Source organism: Rhincodon typus, chromosome 13, assembly GCF_021869965.1.
Source record: "Rhincodon typus isolate 14 chromosome 13, sRhiTyp1.1, whole genome shotgun sequence".
Classification (NCBI taxonomy): Eukaryota; Metazoa; Chordata; class Chondrichthyes; order Orectolobiformes; family Rhincodontidae; genus Rhincodon; species Rhincodon typus.
The window spans coordinates 29,786,764-29,806,482 of NC_063344.1; the positions used below are offsets into that span (position 1 = coordinate 29,786,764).

A 19,719-nucleotide genomic window follows, 5' to 3' on the forward strand; every position below is an offset into this window, starting at 1 on the left:
GTATGGCTACACAAACAGAAATTGCTGGAAAAGCTCAGCAGGTCTGGCAGCATCTGTGAAGAGAAATCAGAGTTAATGTTTCGGATCCAGTGACCCTTTCTCAGAACAGATGGTAACTCTGATTTCTCCTCACAAATGCTGCCAGACCTGCCAAGCTTTTTCAGCAATCTCTGTTTTTGTTTCTGATTTACAGTGTCTGTAGTTCTTTCAGTTTTTATTTGTATAGCTAGTCCATTTCAGTTTCTGATCAATAGTAACCCACAGCATGTTGATAGTGGAGGATTCAGTGGTAAAAATGCCATTGAATGTCAAGGGGTGATAGTTAGATTCCCTCTTTTTGGTGATGGTTATTGACTGGCATTTGTGTGGAATAAATATTATTTGCCACATGTCAACCCAAGATATTTTCTCAGTCTTTCTGCATTTAGTACCTGAGGAGTTTATTAACCATTTCTACCTTATTTCCTGAGTAAATTCTCACTACTTATTTCTTAGTGTCTAATCTCTGAGACATAGCTAGCAATGTATGCTATAACTGTTGCTGTGACTTGTGTGGTATGTAACTTATTTGGAAACTCAAACCAGAAGGAAAAAATCACATCACATATAAGTGGATTGTATGTCAAACTTTGCAAGTGCACGTACTGCATGATCATAAAAACGGTGAAGTGAATGGGTGTTTATCATGCCACCAGTTTCGGATGAATATATGTCTGACATAGTAACTGCTGAGTTTAGTTATAGTTTAGTTATAATGGACCTTTACTTTGTGAAGCACTGACAGAGGAAGCTAAGGAAATGCAACGAATTTTAAGCCACTTTATGGGTACTTTGAAGTGTGCAGTTCCTATGCAAGTGTGAAATACACTGATAATTGCAAAATTAGCTAGCTACAAATAAAATCACTGATAAAGCAATGTTTAAGCACTGTTCACACCAAGAACAGTAAATTTGTTTTATTCATTCGTGGGCATCACAAGCTAGGTCAGCATCTAGTGCCGTTCCTAGTTGCCCTTGAAAAGGTGGTAGCGAGCTGCTTCTTGAACTACTGCAGTCAATTTGCTGTAGGTTAGTGGGGTAATTCTAGAATTTGACCCAGCGACAATGAAGGAACAGTGATATATTTCCAAGTCAGGATGGAGAGTGGCTTGGAGGGGAAATTGCAGTTGGTGGTGTTCTCAAGTATCTACTGTCCTTGCCCTTCTAGATGGAAGTGGTTGTGGGTTGAAAGGTGCTGTCCCAGGATCTTTGGTGAATTTCTGCAGTACATCTTGTAGATAGTACACACTGCTCAAATTAATAGATACTTCAAATTTGACGCTCCGTATCAAGATTGTATTGGGTTAACAATCTAAGCCCAGGAAAACATTGGAGTGCCACAATCTGTTTCAGAAGAAAATGAAAAATCTGATGACATTCTCTGTCATTTAGGCTCATACATAAGCAGGGTCACTTATCTTAGATAATGCAAGGTTCCTAACACCTATGGAACTATATCTGAGTATTGGTCAGAACTTTTAGGATAGCAGAGAAAATGGAAGCAAACAGGAAAGTAAATTAAAACATATGTGAATGCAGAGTGAAATTTATTGCGTACAGCAACCTGAATATTGCTAGATTAAATGCACATGTTAATAGAAGTTTTCAATTATTCTCCTCTGGAAATTAAACCAATAACGTGATGTATGAAGCCCTAACTTCATTTTGTGGAAATCATATACTGAACAGAATTGCATTAAATTTTGTCCAATAATTGGAAAATACATACTTTATTAGAATTTTTTCTAATATTTTTAATAACTATTTAAATTTTTTTCTTCTGAGTATGTTTTGTGCATCCAACTCCAATTAAAGGATGACACATTCAAAGAATGGTTACAACACAGAAGGAGAGCATTCAGCATGTCAAATCTGTGCTGGCTAATGTCGTGGGGTATGACTCAGGATAACACATAGCTAACAGCACTTTTTGTCACTGACAGATGAGAGATCCAATTTAGTTGGATTGAAACGCACAATAATGATGTCCCTTACAGCACAGGTACCTTATGGATAATTTCTGTTCATCCACCAGCTAACAAACAAACAATGAGACTGCCAATTGTATTAGTTGAATTGGAATGGCAGAAACTAGAATACTATCCTTGAAGTCTGGTTAGCTCAAGGTGATATCTTACTAATTGTAATATGGATTTAATAAGGCAGATTCCTCCAATGTAAATAAGGAATTCAAGTTCTCTACAGTGATATATACAGGGCTTTCGAGGTACAATTTACCCTATCGTTACAATCAAATTTATTCAAAACTGGGAACAGAGCAGAGTGGAATGGTAATTATAATGTACCTTTACTTCGTGAAGCACTGACAGAGGAAGCTAAGGAAATGCGACGAATTACAGTTGGCTCCTTAGACTGTGATTCTGGGAATACAGAAAATCAATGCACGCAAAGATTAGGAAAGAAACCAGGAGAAGAAGCAGAAAAATAGTGGTCAAACACTGGTCAGATAACAGCATATAAAACCAGAATGCTCTGCTTGTAATCCTTTATACAGTTAATTTACAAAATAGTATCTTAAAAATATTTTTATTTTCTCAAGCATATACTGTCTTTTTAAAAAATATGTACTTTATGACTTTTTTCTATCATTTGAAATCATTGAATTATTCAGATCTTGTACTTTTTTTTAAGCTTGCTTTAATGGAATTGAATACAGTTGAATTGTATTTACACAGCAAAGTAATGGATACAACTGGAAATGCTATTTGCAAGCTTTAGACACTTCATACCAACTACACTGAATGATCAGAAATGTTTTTCCATTAAATAAAGAAAACAATAGGTGGAGTCATTAAAAATGATGGCGAGCATTATGTAGAAAATACACAAGTGAGAGCAATAGAATAAATCCACTGTTCTCCACTGTGAATGTTGTGTATATATTATGGACGAGTATAATGAAATTATTATGTGTAAGCATATATGCACACATTTTTATGCATATATTTTTATGCAATAATCTATTTACTTTGTATTCAGTGTAAATAATGAGTAATTTAAATTTTAGCAAGCTGTTTCTTGCTTCTTCTTGGAGACTTATGAAACCCATTTTTAAAAATGATTCATGATTTCAGTTCCAAATATTACCAGGAAGTTGTGGATTTATGTTAACAAAATATTAAAAATAGCCTGTCTTAAATTCTTACTGTGCAAAATACAGAAGACAATATAGCATCTGAATACAGTACAGCTGTAGCTACATGGTGTTCAAGAGGGAAGTGTAGCTGTCCTTTTCATATGGGTGGATAATTAGTGACAGGTCTTGTGAACAGTGATAGTGGGTTCAGTGAATCTGTACTGAAAACAAAAAATGCTGGAGGTCACAGCAGGTCAGGCAGCATCCACGGAGAGAAAGCAAGCTAACGTTTTGAGTCTCTGATGAAGAGTCATCTAGACTCGAAACATTAAATTCTGCTCCAGTACTGGTACATTCATAACATGGCCAAACAGGGTGTAATTCCTTTAAGTTGGTCATAGGGAATTCAAATCTCCTGTTCAAAGTGATCAGCCTCAATAGGGATCATTACACACTAGTATTAGTGCAAATGTGAACTAGCAGATGCTGCAACTATCGCATGATCCAGTGAAAGGAGCCAAATGGATCAAATTTCCTGGCTACAGTTACCATCACCGTTATTGGAAATAGCATATTTGGCATGCTATGAGGCTGCAGTTATGGTTACAGCAGGTGGCAAATTTCAGTGATGAACCCTCAATGACATCAGATACCCAATTCTATTGAGGTTGAGGGAGAAGAATTTCACCTTGGACTGTCTGACAGCTACAACTTTCTGCTGAAAGCTCTTCCTGCTTCAACAGGTTGCCTTGCTCTGAGTCACCTTTTCTCATTCTCCCTGCCATGCTGTCATCAAAGAAGATGCAAACCACTGCAGGGTCGAATATTGTTCAATGTGTAACACTGATTTGATGTCAGCCATGCCATTTTAAAGCTCAAGGCTCCAAGTAATGCTGTCCCAACTTTGTACAGATAAACATGCATTGGATGAAATGTTATGGCCCTCCTGGGAGACGTCATTGCCTACATGACTCTGCTGGTATTTTCTCAGCTGCAAGAGAGTGGTTGGAGGTCTCCGCCATCCTTGGGTCAATAGACACCCTTTGGTGGCCTTCAAAGTCTCCTTCCACTGTCAGAGCGGTGTTAAGCCGTGTGACTGTGGCACAGTGAAGAATTGTTCCTTGTTGTCAACCTTACCCAAGTTTCTGCCTTAATGTCTTTTCTCTACTAGTCAACCTTACTCAAGTTTCTGCCTTAATGTCTCTTCTTTGCTATTCAGCCCCATGGGATGCACCTACATGGCTCCATTCCCAACTGTTTGAACACACTCAATACCTTTCCAGCTATAGCTTACTTTCTTTGATGCAATATCTATTCTTGGTTCTTAACCTTCCTTGTCACTAACATTTAGCAACATTGTCAACAAGTAAGTGTTCAACCTCCACATAGAATCATAGAATAATTACAATGCAGGAGAACATTCATCCCATTTTATCACTATAGACTCTGCAGTAACAACTCTACCTGGCCTACTCAACTGGGGTAAATGTGAATGTGAAGTAATTAAATCAGCCATGATCTTATTAAGCAGCCTACTTCTGCTCCTAATTCATATGGCTGTATGTTCTTCTTCGGATGTTTATCCAATTCCCTTTTGTAAACCACTGTAGGACCTGCATCCATCACACTCAGACAAATGCATTCCAGATGTTGAACACTCAAATTCTCGCCTGTTTCTTTTATGGATCACCTTAAATCTCCGTTCTCTGATTCTCAATATTCCTGCCAAAGGGAAGTTTCCCTGTATCTACTCTGTCAAGAATTCTCATGATTTTCAATGCATCTATCAAATCTCCTCTCAATCTTCTATTTTCCATAAAGTGCCATGTCCAGAATTGGACAACATATTCAAGTTGATACTAAAGCAATTGGTAATAAAGATGTGTTATAACTACCTTGCTTTTGTGCTCTAAGTTTCAACTTATAAAGTCTAAAATCCTGCATGCCTTTTGAAAACATTTGCTCAATCTGTCCTTCCACCTTCACTAAATTATGCACATAATCTCTCTGTTCCTGTTCCTCCTCAGAATTATATCCTTCATTTCAGACTGTCTCTTCTCATTCTTCCTACCAAAATGTATCATTTCACACTGTCCTGCATTAAATTTCATTGACCATAGATACTCCTATTCCACCAACCTTTCTACATCCTTTTGAAGTCTATCATTATTCTCATAGGGTATGATACTTCCAAGTTTTGTGTCATCTCAAATTTTGAAATTGTGCTTTGCTTACTTGAGTCTGACCTGCCTACTTGCCACGTTTCTAAGAGTGGAAGGCTATTACACCAAAAAGAAACCTGCCAAAGAAATGGCTCAGGATGAAGAATCAACAGATAATAATCCAAAAGGATGTGTCTTTGAGCAGAGTATGCATTAAGGGATGAATGGCATCTAGGTTTGTCATTCATATATAAGATCTCAGTTAACACCATTGTATACCTGCTTCCAGTCTGAAAAATAACCATTCACCACAATTCTGCTCCTAGTCAGTCAGCCAGCTTTGTTTCCATGTTGCTGCTGTCCTTTTTAACCCAGGTTTCAACGTTACTGACAAAGCCTGTCATGTGTAATTTATTAAATGCTTTTGAAAGCTTTTGTCCAATAAATCAACTACCTCTATTACTTCAATAAAATACTCAGTCACATTAGTGAAATATGATTTGTCTTTAATATGTCCTTGCTGATTTTTCTTAATTAATCTACACTTCTCCAAGTGATTAAAACCAGAGTCTTCAACCCCAGCTAAAAGATTGACTCCCTTACCATTAACTCCATTGAATTGCCCAGCTACAAGGTGGAAAATTCCAAATCCAAAATACTCTGGAAATTTTAGAATAGTGAGTGTAGGAACTTAATGGGGTGGGGGAGCAGGCACAAAATCAATTTCTGAGTTAAGATTTTGGTATTAATTTCTTAGAACCTTTCAGGCAGGTGCGATGCTTTCCAACTCTGCTAGTTAGGAGCATTATTTCTATGCATAAACATGCCATGAATACTCATTAATAAATTATCCTGCTGAAATTCTGTTCTTGAATGCAATCCTGCTGGACAAAAATGAGCAACACATGATGACAAATACTATTGTATGCATGAGGCATGTATCTACTGGGGTTGAAATTTTCCTGCAAGCTCTGGTGAGTATAAACCTCTTCAGCAACTTTAGTCCTTCATAAGCAGAACATTTCTTTGTGCAAATGCTGACTGACAGTGCTAGGGTTGAGGCCTGACTGGGTCAACCAGCTCACGAGAAGTATCAGTCATATGCAGTTTTGTCTGTTGTTCTTAAACACTTACAATGCAAAGTGTGAAGTCTCACTGGGTCAACCAACTGATGAGAAATTCTATCTGGTCCTATGTGGTTTTTCTTGATGTTCATAATGTTTACAGTGTAAAGGGGAAAGCCTGATCAGGTCAACAAGCCTGCCCAAGCGAGACATCCACGTTAGCTGATGTCAGGAAACCTTAGTGGGGCAGGTAAGTGAGGTGTAACACAAAAAGGGGCTGCACTCAAAATAGTCACTATATAGGGCTACCTAGAAAGCAATCATAGGGAATGCAGCTTAAAGGATGTGGTTATCAGGGGCACTGGAAGAATCTTGGGAAAAGGAGGGAGGACACTGGATGCTGAGGGAAGATCACAGTAATGAGGCAAGGAGGACAAGGGAGATTTGGAACTGCATATTTAGGATGGGGAACAAAATGGGTTGCTTGGGTATATTATGGAGGATGAAAGAGCAGGTGAATTGAATAAGGGGCAATGAGAGTCTAAGGCTGGGCATGAGAATTTGGATAGGAATGGAATCAGGGATAGAGCAAGAATATCAAGGGAGATAATGAAAGTATGATGGGGGTGGGGAAGGTGAAGTGTAAAGGGAGAGGGTAAAGGATGAATAAATCAAATGAACAAACATACAACTACCAGCTCCATCTTTAATGATCTTGCAAAAGAAGACTCGTAAAGAATGTGCGTACAAATGAGATGGCCCAAGATTTGTTTGTGTGTGTTTCTTGACAATGCGAACAGACCCAAGTGAGGAAACTGAAACATAAATTTAAAAAATAGGATAGCACAAGCACTCAGTTATGGCATTAGCACTAAAGGGTAGCAGAATTAAGGAGAATAAACTTGATTAATTGCTAATATCAACATTCAAATTATGTCTCATGATTTATTTAACTTTGAGAAGAAGGTGATCTAAGACTCACCAATGGTGCTGATAGTGTTGAGGGGGAGTTTATTCCAGATTAGGCTTGTTTACTTGAAAATGAAAGACATGGGGATGAAGGCTGTTGTCCTGTTTTGCTGGGATAATGAAGGCCACCAAGAATCAGATTGATTTCCATCCATGCAGCAATTAAAGCAATATAGGGAACATGGCTACAAAGATCTTGCTCATAGTAGCACCAAGAAAGGGAAATTTATTCATTAGTCATGGAGGATGTACCTCTGTAGAGTGGCTATAAGGCAGATTTTACCTAACAGATGAGCAGCCTGATGGGGGCCAAAAGGGTGGCATGACTAAGTCAAGATCTTAACTGGAAAGCAAGCACTTAATTCCTGATACTCTTTCACAGATCAGGACTGTGGCTGTGGAGGAACAAGTAGTGCTGTAGAAGGGAACCAGACTCTTTAGCCCTATCAAGTAATGTATCAAAAGAGGGTATACCAAAGACATTGCAGCTACTAGCAGATGTTTGAAAAGCCCAAACATGTAGCTTAAGTTCCCCCTTTCTAGAGGTTATTTTCCTCACAGAAGGCAAAAGTGATAGCCTCAGTACTCTATACTGTTCCTCATTTTGTGTGTATATGTTGATCAGCATCCCTCAAGTTAGTCTACAATGAAAACACAAATATTCGGAAGCCTTAACAGATTGAAGGAGACTGTCATATAACATGCTATATTTAAGTTAGGTGTATTGTTGCACAGGAAACTGACACTTGTGCATCTAAAGAGAGCAATAAGCTTTAATTGTTCCTTTCCTATTGCTATGTCCTGCCATTGTGAGAGCCACAATTCAGCTTGAGTAAGCCTGCTTAGAGACAAAAAAGCTGCAGATGCTGGAATCCAAGGTAGACAAACAGGAGGCTGGAAGAACACAGCAGGCCAGGCAGCATCTGAAGGAAAGGAGCAGTCAACGTTTCGGGTATTACCCTTCTTCAGGACCGGATGTGGGGGTAGGGGGCGCTGCAGATGAAGAGGATGGGGGAATGGGTGGAGCCGGAATGGTGGTGATAGGTGGACACCGATGGTAGGTACGACCTAGTTTGTTGATGGGAGGGATGAATCCGGTTGGTGGCTGGAAGGGAGGGTCAGAAGGCGGAATGGAAGGAAGGAGGTGGGGCTGGAAGGGGAGGTGGGTGATGGGTGGGAAGGTTATTTGAAATTGGAGAACTCAATTTTGAGTCCTCTGGGCTTTAGGGTGGCCAGGTGGAAGGTAAGGTGTTGTTCTTCAAATTTGCGTTGCGAGTCGCTGCAACACTGGAGGTGGCCTCCAGTGCAGGATTTGTTCTGACTGAGGCTCTGCAATTGCCTTCACTCAAGTGGTGTTCCCCAAGCTCAGTCAGACTGGTGAGGGTGTGTACTTCCATTGGAATACCCTGCTACTCACAGGCTCTACTTGCCACATTTTCCAATGATAAAGCCGGTCGTAGTGACTGTTTGAAGTCCAGTTGGGCTTCAGTTGGTAGGCGCTTTTGCATTATTACATCATTAATGCCAAATACCATCATTTGCTGGAAAAAAATAATACATTCTTTCCAGATACTGGACCCAGTCTTCAACCACAGAATTAAACGAGTCAAGCTTCCCAATTAATGGCATGATGCTAGAAATACTTACCCCAAATCAAAGTGACTGTTGTGAGCAAATTTCCTCGGGAGGTTGCTTTTCTCTCATTGCCACTGAAATAACTCCACAGTAGCCAGTATCCTGACACCAAATCGCTCTTTATTTACACATAGACAGTTCTTGACACCGATCCAGCTTCTTCAGAGCCAGCTCTCAGAGCAAGCAGAACCTCTGACGCTCCTGTTTATATCTGTCAGCCAGGGTTCCTTGATTGGACCAGATTAACAGTCCCAAGGTCTGTGTATTTTAATTGAATGTGTCTAAATGTATTTTCTTGGCCCATCACATTGTATACTAAGTATGCTTCTTCAATTCAACATATTTGAACTATTTTAGGCATAGTACCCTAGGTTTTAGGAACTACTTTGCTTTTAGATATTTTAATCACCTTTGAGGTATGTTGTGATACACCTCTGGAGCAAATTGGTGACCTGAACCTGGTTCAGAGGCAGAGACAATGATACTGCACCACAAACACTTTGATTTTATTCTACTGTCAAGATTGAAATGAGGTGTAGTTATATATTTTATGCCCGGAACACTAAATAATTGAGTCATTGATATTTAGCTTTCCGCACATAGGATGTCACCTTTACTCACAATTTGTAGGGTTTGTAGTCTAGTCATGACAAGCATTAAAAAAAAGTGTGGACGAGGAGGGAGTGAAGACCATGTAGAAATTACATGCATCGTTTCTTGATGGGGATCGTCTGATTGGCTTTTCAAATCATAATCTGCATATTGAAGTGTGTGTGGCAACTTTAAAGCACATTCTATTAAAAAACACTTGTCGAGACATTTGCAGTGGTTGTTATATGTGGATAATATACAGAAAACTACCTGTCAGGTTTGCTTTAAATTTAGAACAGTTTGGCTCATTGTCTAACTAGCTTGAAGTTTGACCTGATGCTCTTGGCTTAGTATCCCAGAATGAGACAATATGGCCAGTGTGGGAAATTAATGAATGTCACACTCATGCAGCAATTTATTCGTTCTAATCTTGGGATGCAAGGCCAATGTTGGATTGAGTGGGATGAGCATAACTAATTGTGTTGTGTTGTTGCTTGTCTTGGAGTGCTGAAGGCAGCTGTGCCATGCCTGCCCTGGAAAATGTTGCATTCTCCAACACCAATTTCGCACATTTTGAAAAAGACACCCACTTAAATTTAATGAACAGGTGCACTAACCTTGATGTGGTAGTGAAGGTCCTCCTAGAAGTTCAGATCTACAATATCAGCACTTTTTGCATGCAATTTTCTCAACAACTTTACTAATGCAATGGCCTAAGTTGTTATCAGACTTGCAACATTGAATTATTTGTCCTGTTTGTGTTTACCTTACAGACTTTAGCTGACTATGCATTTGACAACTTAGAAGCAATGGACCCTCCTCTTTTTTTCTCTGATTTCTCAATTTGCTCAAATTTTTGTTGGATGAAGCTACCCAGGTAGATTAATCCATTTATTCCTGTTTTAACATCAGTCTGGTGTGCACTTGCCTCTTCTCACATTAAGAAAACAAGGTGAAGACACAGAATGAAGAATTTAATAACATTATATTATTTTCCAACTTTCTTCCCTCTTTTCCTCGACTCATTATTGGGATAAAATTTCCCAAGGATCCCCTCTAAAATAGCAATTCCTAAATTGACTGGCACCAGACTATTGGATTGTTGAAGGCATCATAGTTGAGCCTAGTCAGACATCTGCACTTACCAGCTAGAATTCCCAAATGATTCGGGCAGGCTGATTTTGTTCTTCTCTTTCTTCCTTAGTTTTGATGATTTGGGGGTGGTGACAATGCCTGGAATCGTGCCTTGTTTGAAATTGGCTGACAGCACAGATTATGGATTTGCAGGTGTTACTTTCCCCTTTATAAAGTTTGGTACTGCACCACATGGTGTATTTCTCCAGTAAACCTATGGAGTACTGCTATTGAGAAAGTGTTGGTAAGCTGGCTTCTTGTATTGCTGCAGTCCATTTGCTGTAGGCACACCCACAACGCTGTTAGAGAGGGAATTTCAGAATTTTGACCCAGCGGTACTGTAGGAACAGCAATATATTTCCAAGTCAGGATGATGAGTGGCTTGGAGGGGATCTGTCGGGTGGTGGTGTTATCGTGAATATTGCTGCCCTTGGCCTTCTAGCAATAAACTGCCCACTCATGCTCAGTTTGGGATACGCCAGGCCCACTCAGCTCCTGATGTCATCACAGCCTTAGATCAGATATGGACAAATGTGATAAAGTCCAGAGGTGAGGTGAGAGTGACAGCCCTTGTCATCAAGGCCGCAGTTGATTGATGGCAGCATCAAGGAGTCAAGCACAAGTGAAGAAAATGGCAATCGGGGGGAATCTCTATGCTGGTTCTAGTCATATACAACATAAAGGAAAATGGTTGTCATTGTTGGATATCAGTTAGTTCATTTGCAGGACATCAGTGTAGGGGTTCCCAGAGTCACGTCCTAGGCCCAACCATCTTCATCAATGCTTCATCCATGACCTTCCCTCTGTCGGAAGGTCAGAAATGGGAATGATTGCTAATCATTGCACAATGTTCAGTGTCATTTGCAACTCCTCAGATACTGATGGTGTTACCGTCATTGAATTCCCCCACTATCAACATCCTTGGGGTTACCATTAACCAGAAACTCAACTGGACTTGCCATATAAACACAGTAGTTACAAGAGCAGGTTAGAGGCTAGGAATACTGCGTTGAGTAACTCACCTGCTCATTCCCAAAGCTTGTCCACTACCTAAAAGGCAATTCAGGAATGCACTGGAATACTCCCTTCTTGTCTGGATGGGGCAGCTCCAACAACACTCAAGAAGCTTGACACCATCCAGGGCAAAGCAACTCGCTGGATTGGCACCACATCCACAAGCATCCATTCACTCCACCACTGACATTCAGTAGCAACAGTGTGTACAATCTACAATATGCATTGCAAAATTTCACTGAAGCTCCTTTTTTGAAGAAGTGGCAAAGAGGTTGATGAAAGCAGAGTGGTAGACATTGTTGATATGGATTTCAGCAAGGCTTTTGACGAGGTTAGATCATATGAAATCCAGGGGGAGCTAGCCAATTGGATACAAAATTGGCTTGAAGGCAGGAGACAGAGGGTGGTGGTGGAGCATTGTTTTTTGGACTGGAGGCTTGTAACCAGTGGTGTGCCGCAAGGATCGGTGCTGGGTCCGCTGTTTTTCATCATTTATATAAATGATTAGCTTGTGAATATAGGTTAGTAAGTTTGTAGATGACACCAAAATTGGTGGTGTAGTAAAAGTGAAGAAGGATATCTCTGAGTACAATGGGACCTTGATCAGATGGGCCAACGGGCCAAGGGTGGCAGATGGAGTTTAATTTAGATAAACGTGAGGTGTTGAATTTTGGTAAGGCAAACCAGAACAGGACTTATACAGTTAGTGGTAGGGTTCTGGGGAGTGTTGCTGAACAAAGAGACCTAGGGGTGCAGGTGCATAATTCCACAAAAGTGGAGTCGCAGGTAGACAGGTAGTGAAAAAGACATTTTTCATGCTTGCCTTCATTGGTCAGTGCATTGATATAGCAGTTGGGATGTCATGTTGTGGCTGTACAGGACATTGATGGGCCCACTTTTACAACACTGTATTCAATTCTGGTCTCCCTGCTTTTGAAAGATGTCAAACCTGAAAGGGTTCAGAAAAGGTTAAAAGGATGTTACTGGGATTGGAGGGCTTAAGCTAGAGGGACAGGCTGAATAGGCTGGGGCTTTTCTCCCTGGAGTGTCAGAGGCTGAGGAGGTGACCTTATAGGAGTTTATAAAATCATGAGAGGCATGGATAGGGTGAATAGCCAAGGTCTTTTTCCCAGGATAGGGGAGTCCAAACCTAGATGGCACAGATTTAAGGTAAGAGGGGAAAGATTTACAAAGGACCTGAGGCATTACATTTTCATGCAGAGGGTGGTGCATGTATGGAGTAAGCTGCCAGAGGAAGTAGCGGAGACAGATACAATTATGACATTTAAAAAGCATCTGGATGAGTACATGAATAGGAAGGCAGGCTTTAGAGGGGTACGGGCCCAATGCTGGCAAATGGGACTACATCAGTTTAGGATATCTGGTTGGCGTGGATGAGGTGGACTGAAGGGTCTTTTTTGGTGCTGTTTAACTGTATGACTCTATGACTCTATGCATAGTTTCTGATTTTGCTATCAAAATAGATTAATGCAGAACTATTGCTCGGAATACCTTTTAAATGTTATTAAATCCAATGGTTGAAACAGACCAGTAGTTTTATCTTGACTTGCTGACAAATGTATGAAACTTTCACTTGTTGTAATTGATACCATTTAAATTATGGTTACTCAGATTTTTCAATAGGATCTGGAGTATTTTCTAGAACAAATAATGTCTTCTCTGCTGCAAAAATATTATTCTGACTTTTAAAAAACGTACATTTTTGACATCATATGTTGGCAGGAAAATTTTAAACAAGTTAGAATAATATTGTTTACTTGAAGTTGTTCATCTGCCAGTTGAAATAAAAGAATTGACTGATAGGTTAAATATAAACCATCCAACCTTTAATGGGTATGTTACAACTTTGCAATGCACTTCCTGACTCTTGTCCTCAGAGACAAGCAATTCTGGAGAATCAAATTGCTTTGTAAATATGTAAGTATTTTTGACAATCTTATCTGAAAAGATCTGTGATTGCTATCATTTGCGGAACAGAAAGCTTATAAGGAGCCACACATCAGGACCATGACATCTGGCTTGTGCTTCAGGGTAATGCTTTGATGCAGCAATACACCCAGGCCTGCTCTGATCCTGATCTGCTGTCCTAATTCAAAGTTCCTGAAGGACATTCTATTCATAAGAGTCAGTGAGGAAGTGCTGGAATTGGTGATCCAGGAATTCTGTCATTCAAATTGACAGGCAGAAGTGATCCAAAGATTATGGAATGAGTCAGAGAAAGGTTTTCAGCTGCTAAATCTTTCAGATGAAAGGAAGAAGTGGAAGCTGCTACAAGGCCATTTTCTTCCATTGGTTATTTAGTACCTTTTCTTGAGATTGATCTCCAGTCTCCATATTGTCTCAAGTAGTAGGTGTGGCAGAGAGCAAGGAAATCCACCATGATTCCATATCATTCCAAACACCTCCTTCTACTTCCTTTCTCAGGCAACATGCAGGAAATGAATTGGCAGTGGCAGTCCAAGTGAGTTTGGTCGTTGTAGGGGAGTCCCACTTGTGTAGTGAGCCATATGAGGTCTTATTTTCCATTATTCTGCACAATGCTGCCAATTGATATTGAACAATATAGAAACATAGAAAATGTATGACACAAAGAAGATCATTCAGCCCATTGTCCCAGTGCGAACCAAACAGGAGCTATTCAGCCTATTCCTGCTTATAAACCCTTGTGGATTATAGCACTGTACGTACATACCTGAATATATTTTAAATATGATAAGGGTATCTGCTGTACCACCCTTTCAAATAATGAGTTTTAGAACTCTACCTTCCTCTATGTACAAAAAAAATCCTCCTCCAATTCCCTGTAACCTTTCCACCAGTTGGTTTAAATCCATGTTGTCTATTTGTTCACTGACCTGCTAATAGAATTCAAATCATTCTGAATCTAAGCCCTCAGAATTTGATACAGCTCAATTAAATCTTTCTTCAGCCTTATCCAAAGAACACAACCCTAGTTTATAAGAGCTTTTCTCATTGGTAAATTCTCCATTCCTGATAACATGCTCGTAAATCACCTCTGTACCCTCTCTTGTGTGATCACAATGTTCTTCTAATGCAGTGACAACAGCAGAACATTCAACTCTAGTTGAGTCCTAACTTGTGTTTTATACAATTTTTGACTGACCCCTTTCTTTATAGTCTATTCTTCAGCTTCTAAAGGAAGCTTTGCCATGTGTCTCACTTATGTAAAAGTCCTGATACCTTTAGAGATCTGTAAGTAGCAGCACCCAGATCCCTCCGTTCTGCAGCACTTCTGTGCTTAACAACCAATTATTACCTTCTCATGCATAATCAATGCGTGCATTCTACTTACCACTTCTATGCCCATCTGATCAGTCCATTGATATCTTTCTGCAGTCTAGAGCTTTCTTCCCACTATCAAGTACACAACGATTTTTGTATCATCTGCAAATTTCTGAATTGTGCATTTTATGTTTCAGTTTAATCTATTGACATGAACCATAAAAAGCAAGGAATCTAGTACTGAACCTGTGGAAACCCACTGTAACCAACCCCAGTTATTTAAACTCCCATGAACCATTATTCTTTGCTTCCAGTCTTTTAATCAATTCTGGATTCAAATAAGCTTATCCCCTAAGACCTCAAGGACCCTTACTTTCCTGACCAGTCTTCCATTTGGAACCATGTCAAAAGTCTTGTGAAATTCAAACAATTTTGACTTCTCTTAACAAATCCTTGCAGGCCATCCTTGATTAATCCGTCTTTCTAAATGATGATTAATATTGCCACTCAGACTTTTTTCCAAGAATTTCCTCACCACTGGTTTTAGGCTGACTGATTTGTGCACAGTTGGACTATGCCATCCTCCCTTTTAAGTCAATGGGGCAATGTTAGTAGTCCTTCCATGCTCTGGTACAATGCCTATAGCCAGACAAGATTAGAAAACGATGGTTAGAGCCTCTGCTATTTCATCCCTTACATCTCTTGGCCTGGAGTATGTTGCATCAAGGGTCATGTGTTTACAAACTTGACACTTTACAGGGAAGATGGTTATGTTGGAGTCAATCTTTCAGCCTGAAGAAACTTTGAAATGCTTTATTTTACCAGGGTTGAGGTGAAAAAGTATGAAATTGTGTTTGTTGTATATTGCGAAAAGTAATGAACAATTGTTCATCTTTTAGGGTTCGTGATTCCTTGCAGCAGTATTAACATTTGAAAGCATTATAAGTTTTTATAAAATAGATGACAGAGGTTCAATGAAATTCGGATGATAACAGTAGGAAACACAACTTGTACATAAAACATAAGTAAATATACCTTCTAGGTTACAAATGGAAAAGTATGTAATAGTGATAAGATAGTTGTTTGGAAAGGTGAAGAGCCATGCGGTATAGGACGGACACTGAAGTTACATCAGTTGCACTTAGTTGTTTTACCTTTCTGTGGAGGTCTGCGATTGGAAAGACCCTGCAATGTAAATCGCTTTTTAGCAAGAGATGAACGATCAAGGTTATGACTGGAAGGAACATCAGCTAGGAAAGAGGAAGAGGAAGAGTGAGAAGGAAAATTGGAATATCCTTAAGTGTACACAGCTTATCTTTGCATGAAAACATGTGTACCTTAGCACCTGCCTACGGAACCAGATCATCCCCAATGGACTACAATCCACATTCAAGCCTTCCCAATTTGGCCCCAACCGTGATAATATCTACACTCATGGGGTTGAGATCCTTCAGAAGCGTTTCTCCCTGCGACTCCTGAAACACACACTTGCAGCAATGCGCCGGCATCTCCAGGCACTACAATCAAGCCTACCCCAGCTCAGAGCCTCCCTCTCCCAGACCTGCAAAGGACCTCTCCTGTTTTTTATTCTACGTAGGATCCACAACCTGAACTCCCAATTCTACTCAGCTTTATTGGACACTAAAAACCGTAAGTACAGTAAACTTACTGGTGCCTACCACCCAAAACGGGCTTCCTCCACCCCCCAAATCCCCAGCCGTACCCAGGACCTTCCCCACAATGGGTCCGCCGCCACTGGCCATGAGGCCACTATCGGAGAACCCACAGATGACGTCACATCCGCCACCGCCAGGTTCCCCACTTCCAGGACAGCAAGCACCATCGCTGCCGTTGCCACCGACACTGAAGTCGCGACCACCCTCACCGCTACTGCCGCCGCCTACCCCGCTCCTCCTACCTCCGATGCCGGTCCGCCCATCACCGACGCGGACGCAACTCCACCCACCGCCGGCGCAACTCCGCCCACCGCCGCCGACGCTCCGCCCACAGCCGACGCCGACGCAGCTCCGCCCACAGCCGACGCCGACGTAGCTCCGCCCACCACCTCCACAGCCAGCAGCTCCAGAGGAGACAGCAGCACCCAGCCCTGCCGAGTCTTCACCATCCCCCCAGACCTACCCCTTACTGAGGACGAACGGTCAGTCCTCAGTAAAGGGCTCACCTTTGTCCCCCTCCACCCACAGATCAACGAATACCGCTCACGCTTGGACATAGAGCAGTTTTTCCGCCGCCTCCGCCTCCACGCTTACTTCTTTAACCGTGAACCTAACCCTCCCTCTACTGACCCCTTCTCCCGCTTCCAACACACCCCCTCCTCCTGGACACCACCCCAAGGCCTCCTACCCTCCCTCGACCTCTTCATCTCCAACTGCCGTCGAGACATCAATCGCCTCAACCTCTCCACCCCTCTCACCCACTCCAACCTCTCCCCCGCAGAACGTGCAGCCCTCCGCTCCCTCCGCTCCAATCCCAACCTCACCATAAAACCCGCGGACAAGGGAGGTGCAGTTGTAGTATGGCGCACTGACCTCTACATCGCCGAGGCCGGACGCCAACTCTCCGACACCTCCTCCTACCGCCCCCTTGATCATGACCCCACCCCTGAGCACCAAACCATCATCTCGCAAACCATCCACAACCTCATCACCTCAGGTGACCTCCCACCCACGGCCTCCAACCTCATCGTTCCCCAACCTCGCACTGCCCGCTTCTATCTCCTTCCCAAAATCCACAAACCTGAATGCCCTGGTCGACCCATTGTCTCCGCCTGCTCCTGCCCCACCGAACTGATCTCCAACTATCTCGACTCCATTTTCTCCCCCTTGGTCCAGGAACTCCCTACCTATGTCCATGACACCACCCACACCCTCCACCTCCTCCAGAACTTCCAATTCCCCGGTCCCCAACACCTCATCTTTACCATGGACGTCCAGTCCCTCTACACCTGCATTCCCCATGCAGATGGCCTTAAGGCCCTCCGCTTCTTCCTGTCCCGCAGGCCCGACCAGTCCCCCTCCACTGACACCCTCATCCGCTTAGCCGAACTTGTCCTCACACTCAACAACTTCTCTTTCAATTCCTCCCACTTCCTACAGACAAAGGGGGTAGCCATGGGTACCCGCATGGGCCCAAGCTACGCCTGCCTCTTTGTAGGTTACGTGGAACAATCCCTCTTCTGTACCTACACCGGCCCTAAACCCCACCTCTTCCTCCGTTACATTGATGACTGTATCGGTGCCGCCTCGTGCTCCCACGAGGAGCTCGAACAGTTCATACACTTCACTAACACCTTCCACCCCAACCTTAAATTTACCTGGACCATCTCTAACACCTCTCTCCCCTTCCTGGACCTCTCTGTCTCCATATCGGGCAACCACCTCGAAACCGATATTCATTTCAAGCCCACCGACTCCCACAGCTACCTAGAATACTCCTCCTCCCACCCACCTTCCTGCAAAAATGCTATCCCCTATTCCCAATTCCTTCGCCTCCGCCGCATCTGCTCCCAGGATGAGGCATTCCACTCCCGTACATCTCAGTTGTCCTCGTTTTTCAAGGACCGTAACTTCCCCTCCTCGGTGGTCGAGAACGCCCTCAACCGTGTCTCCCACATCTCCCGCACCTCATCCCTCACACCCCGTCCACGCAATAAAAACCAAAAAAGAATCCCCCTCGTCCTCACGTACCACCCCACCAACCTCCGGATCCAACGCATCATCCTCCGACACTTCCGCCATCTGCAATCCGACCCCACCACCAAAGACATCTTTCCCTCCCCACCCTTATCTGCTTTCCGGAGGGACAACTCTCTCCGTGACTCCCTTGTCCGCTCCACACTCCCCTCCAGCTCCACCACACCCGGCACTTTTCCCTGCAACCGCAGGAAGTGCTACACCTGCCCCCATACCTCCTCCCTCACCCCCATCCCAGGCCCCAAGAAGACTTTCCACATCAAGCAGATGTTCACCTGCACATCTGCCAATGTGGTATACTGCATCCGCTGTACCCGGTGTGGCTTCCTCTACATCGGGGAAACCAAGCGGAGACTCGGGGACCGCTTTGCAGAACACTTACGCTCGGTTCGCAACAAACAACTGCACCTCCCAGTCGCGAACCATTTCAACTCCCCCTCCCATTCCTCAGACGACATGTCCATCCTGGGCCTCCTGCAGTGCCACAACGATGCCACCCGAAGGTTGCAGGAACAGCAACTCATATTCCGCTTGGGAACCCTGCAGCCCAATGGTATCAATGTGGATTTCACAAGTTTCAAAATCTCCCCTCCCCCCACCGCATCCCAAAACCAGTCCAACTCGTCCCTGCCTCCCTAACCTGTTCTTCCTCCCACCTATCCCCTCCTCCCACCTCCAGCCGCACCTCCATCTCCTACCGACCAACCTCATCCCGCCCCCTTGACCTGTCCGTCCTCCCTGGACTGACCTATCCCCTTCCTAACTCCCTACCTACACTCACCTTTCCTGGCCCCATCCCCGCCTCTTCGACCTGTTTGTTTCCTCTCCACCTATCCTCTCCTCTATCCCTCTTCTATCCGCCTCCCACTCTGTCCCTATTTGTTTCAAAATCCCCTTCCCCTCCCCCTTTTCTGATGAAGGGTCTAGGCCCGAAACGTCAGCCTCTCTGCTCCTATGATGCTGCTTGGCCTGCTGTGTTCATCCAGCCCTGCACCTTGTTGTCTCGGATTCTCCAGCATCTGCAGTTCCTACTATCT

General features: G+C 42.8%; 1 protein-coding gene across 1 annotated transcript in view; it reads right to left on the reverse strand.

Moving 5' to 3' along the window:
* mcf2l2 (MCF.2 cell line derived transforming sequence-like 2) overlaps window positions 1-19,719 on the reverse strand; it is a 314,201-nt gene that overhangs the window by 15,381 nt on the left and 279,101 nt on the right. The window contains exons 27-28 of the mRNA XM_048604308.1: window positions 16,124-16,219; window positions 2,346-2,420 (exon numbers count right to left, since the gene is read on the reverse strand). Of these exons, the coding sequence (XP_048460265.1) occupies window positions 2,346-2,420; window positions 16,124-16,219 (171 nt within the window). The remainder of the gene's footprint in view (window positions 1-2,345; window positions 2,421-16,123; window positions 16,220-19,719) is intronic.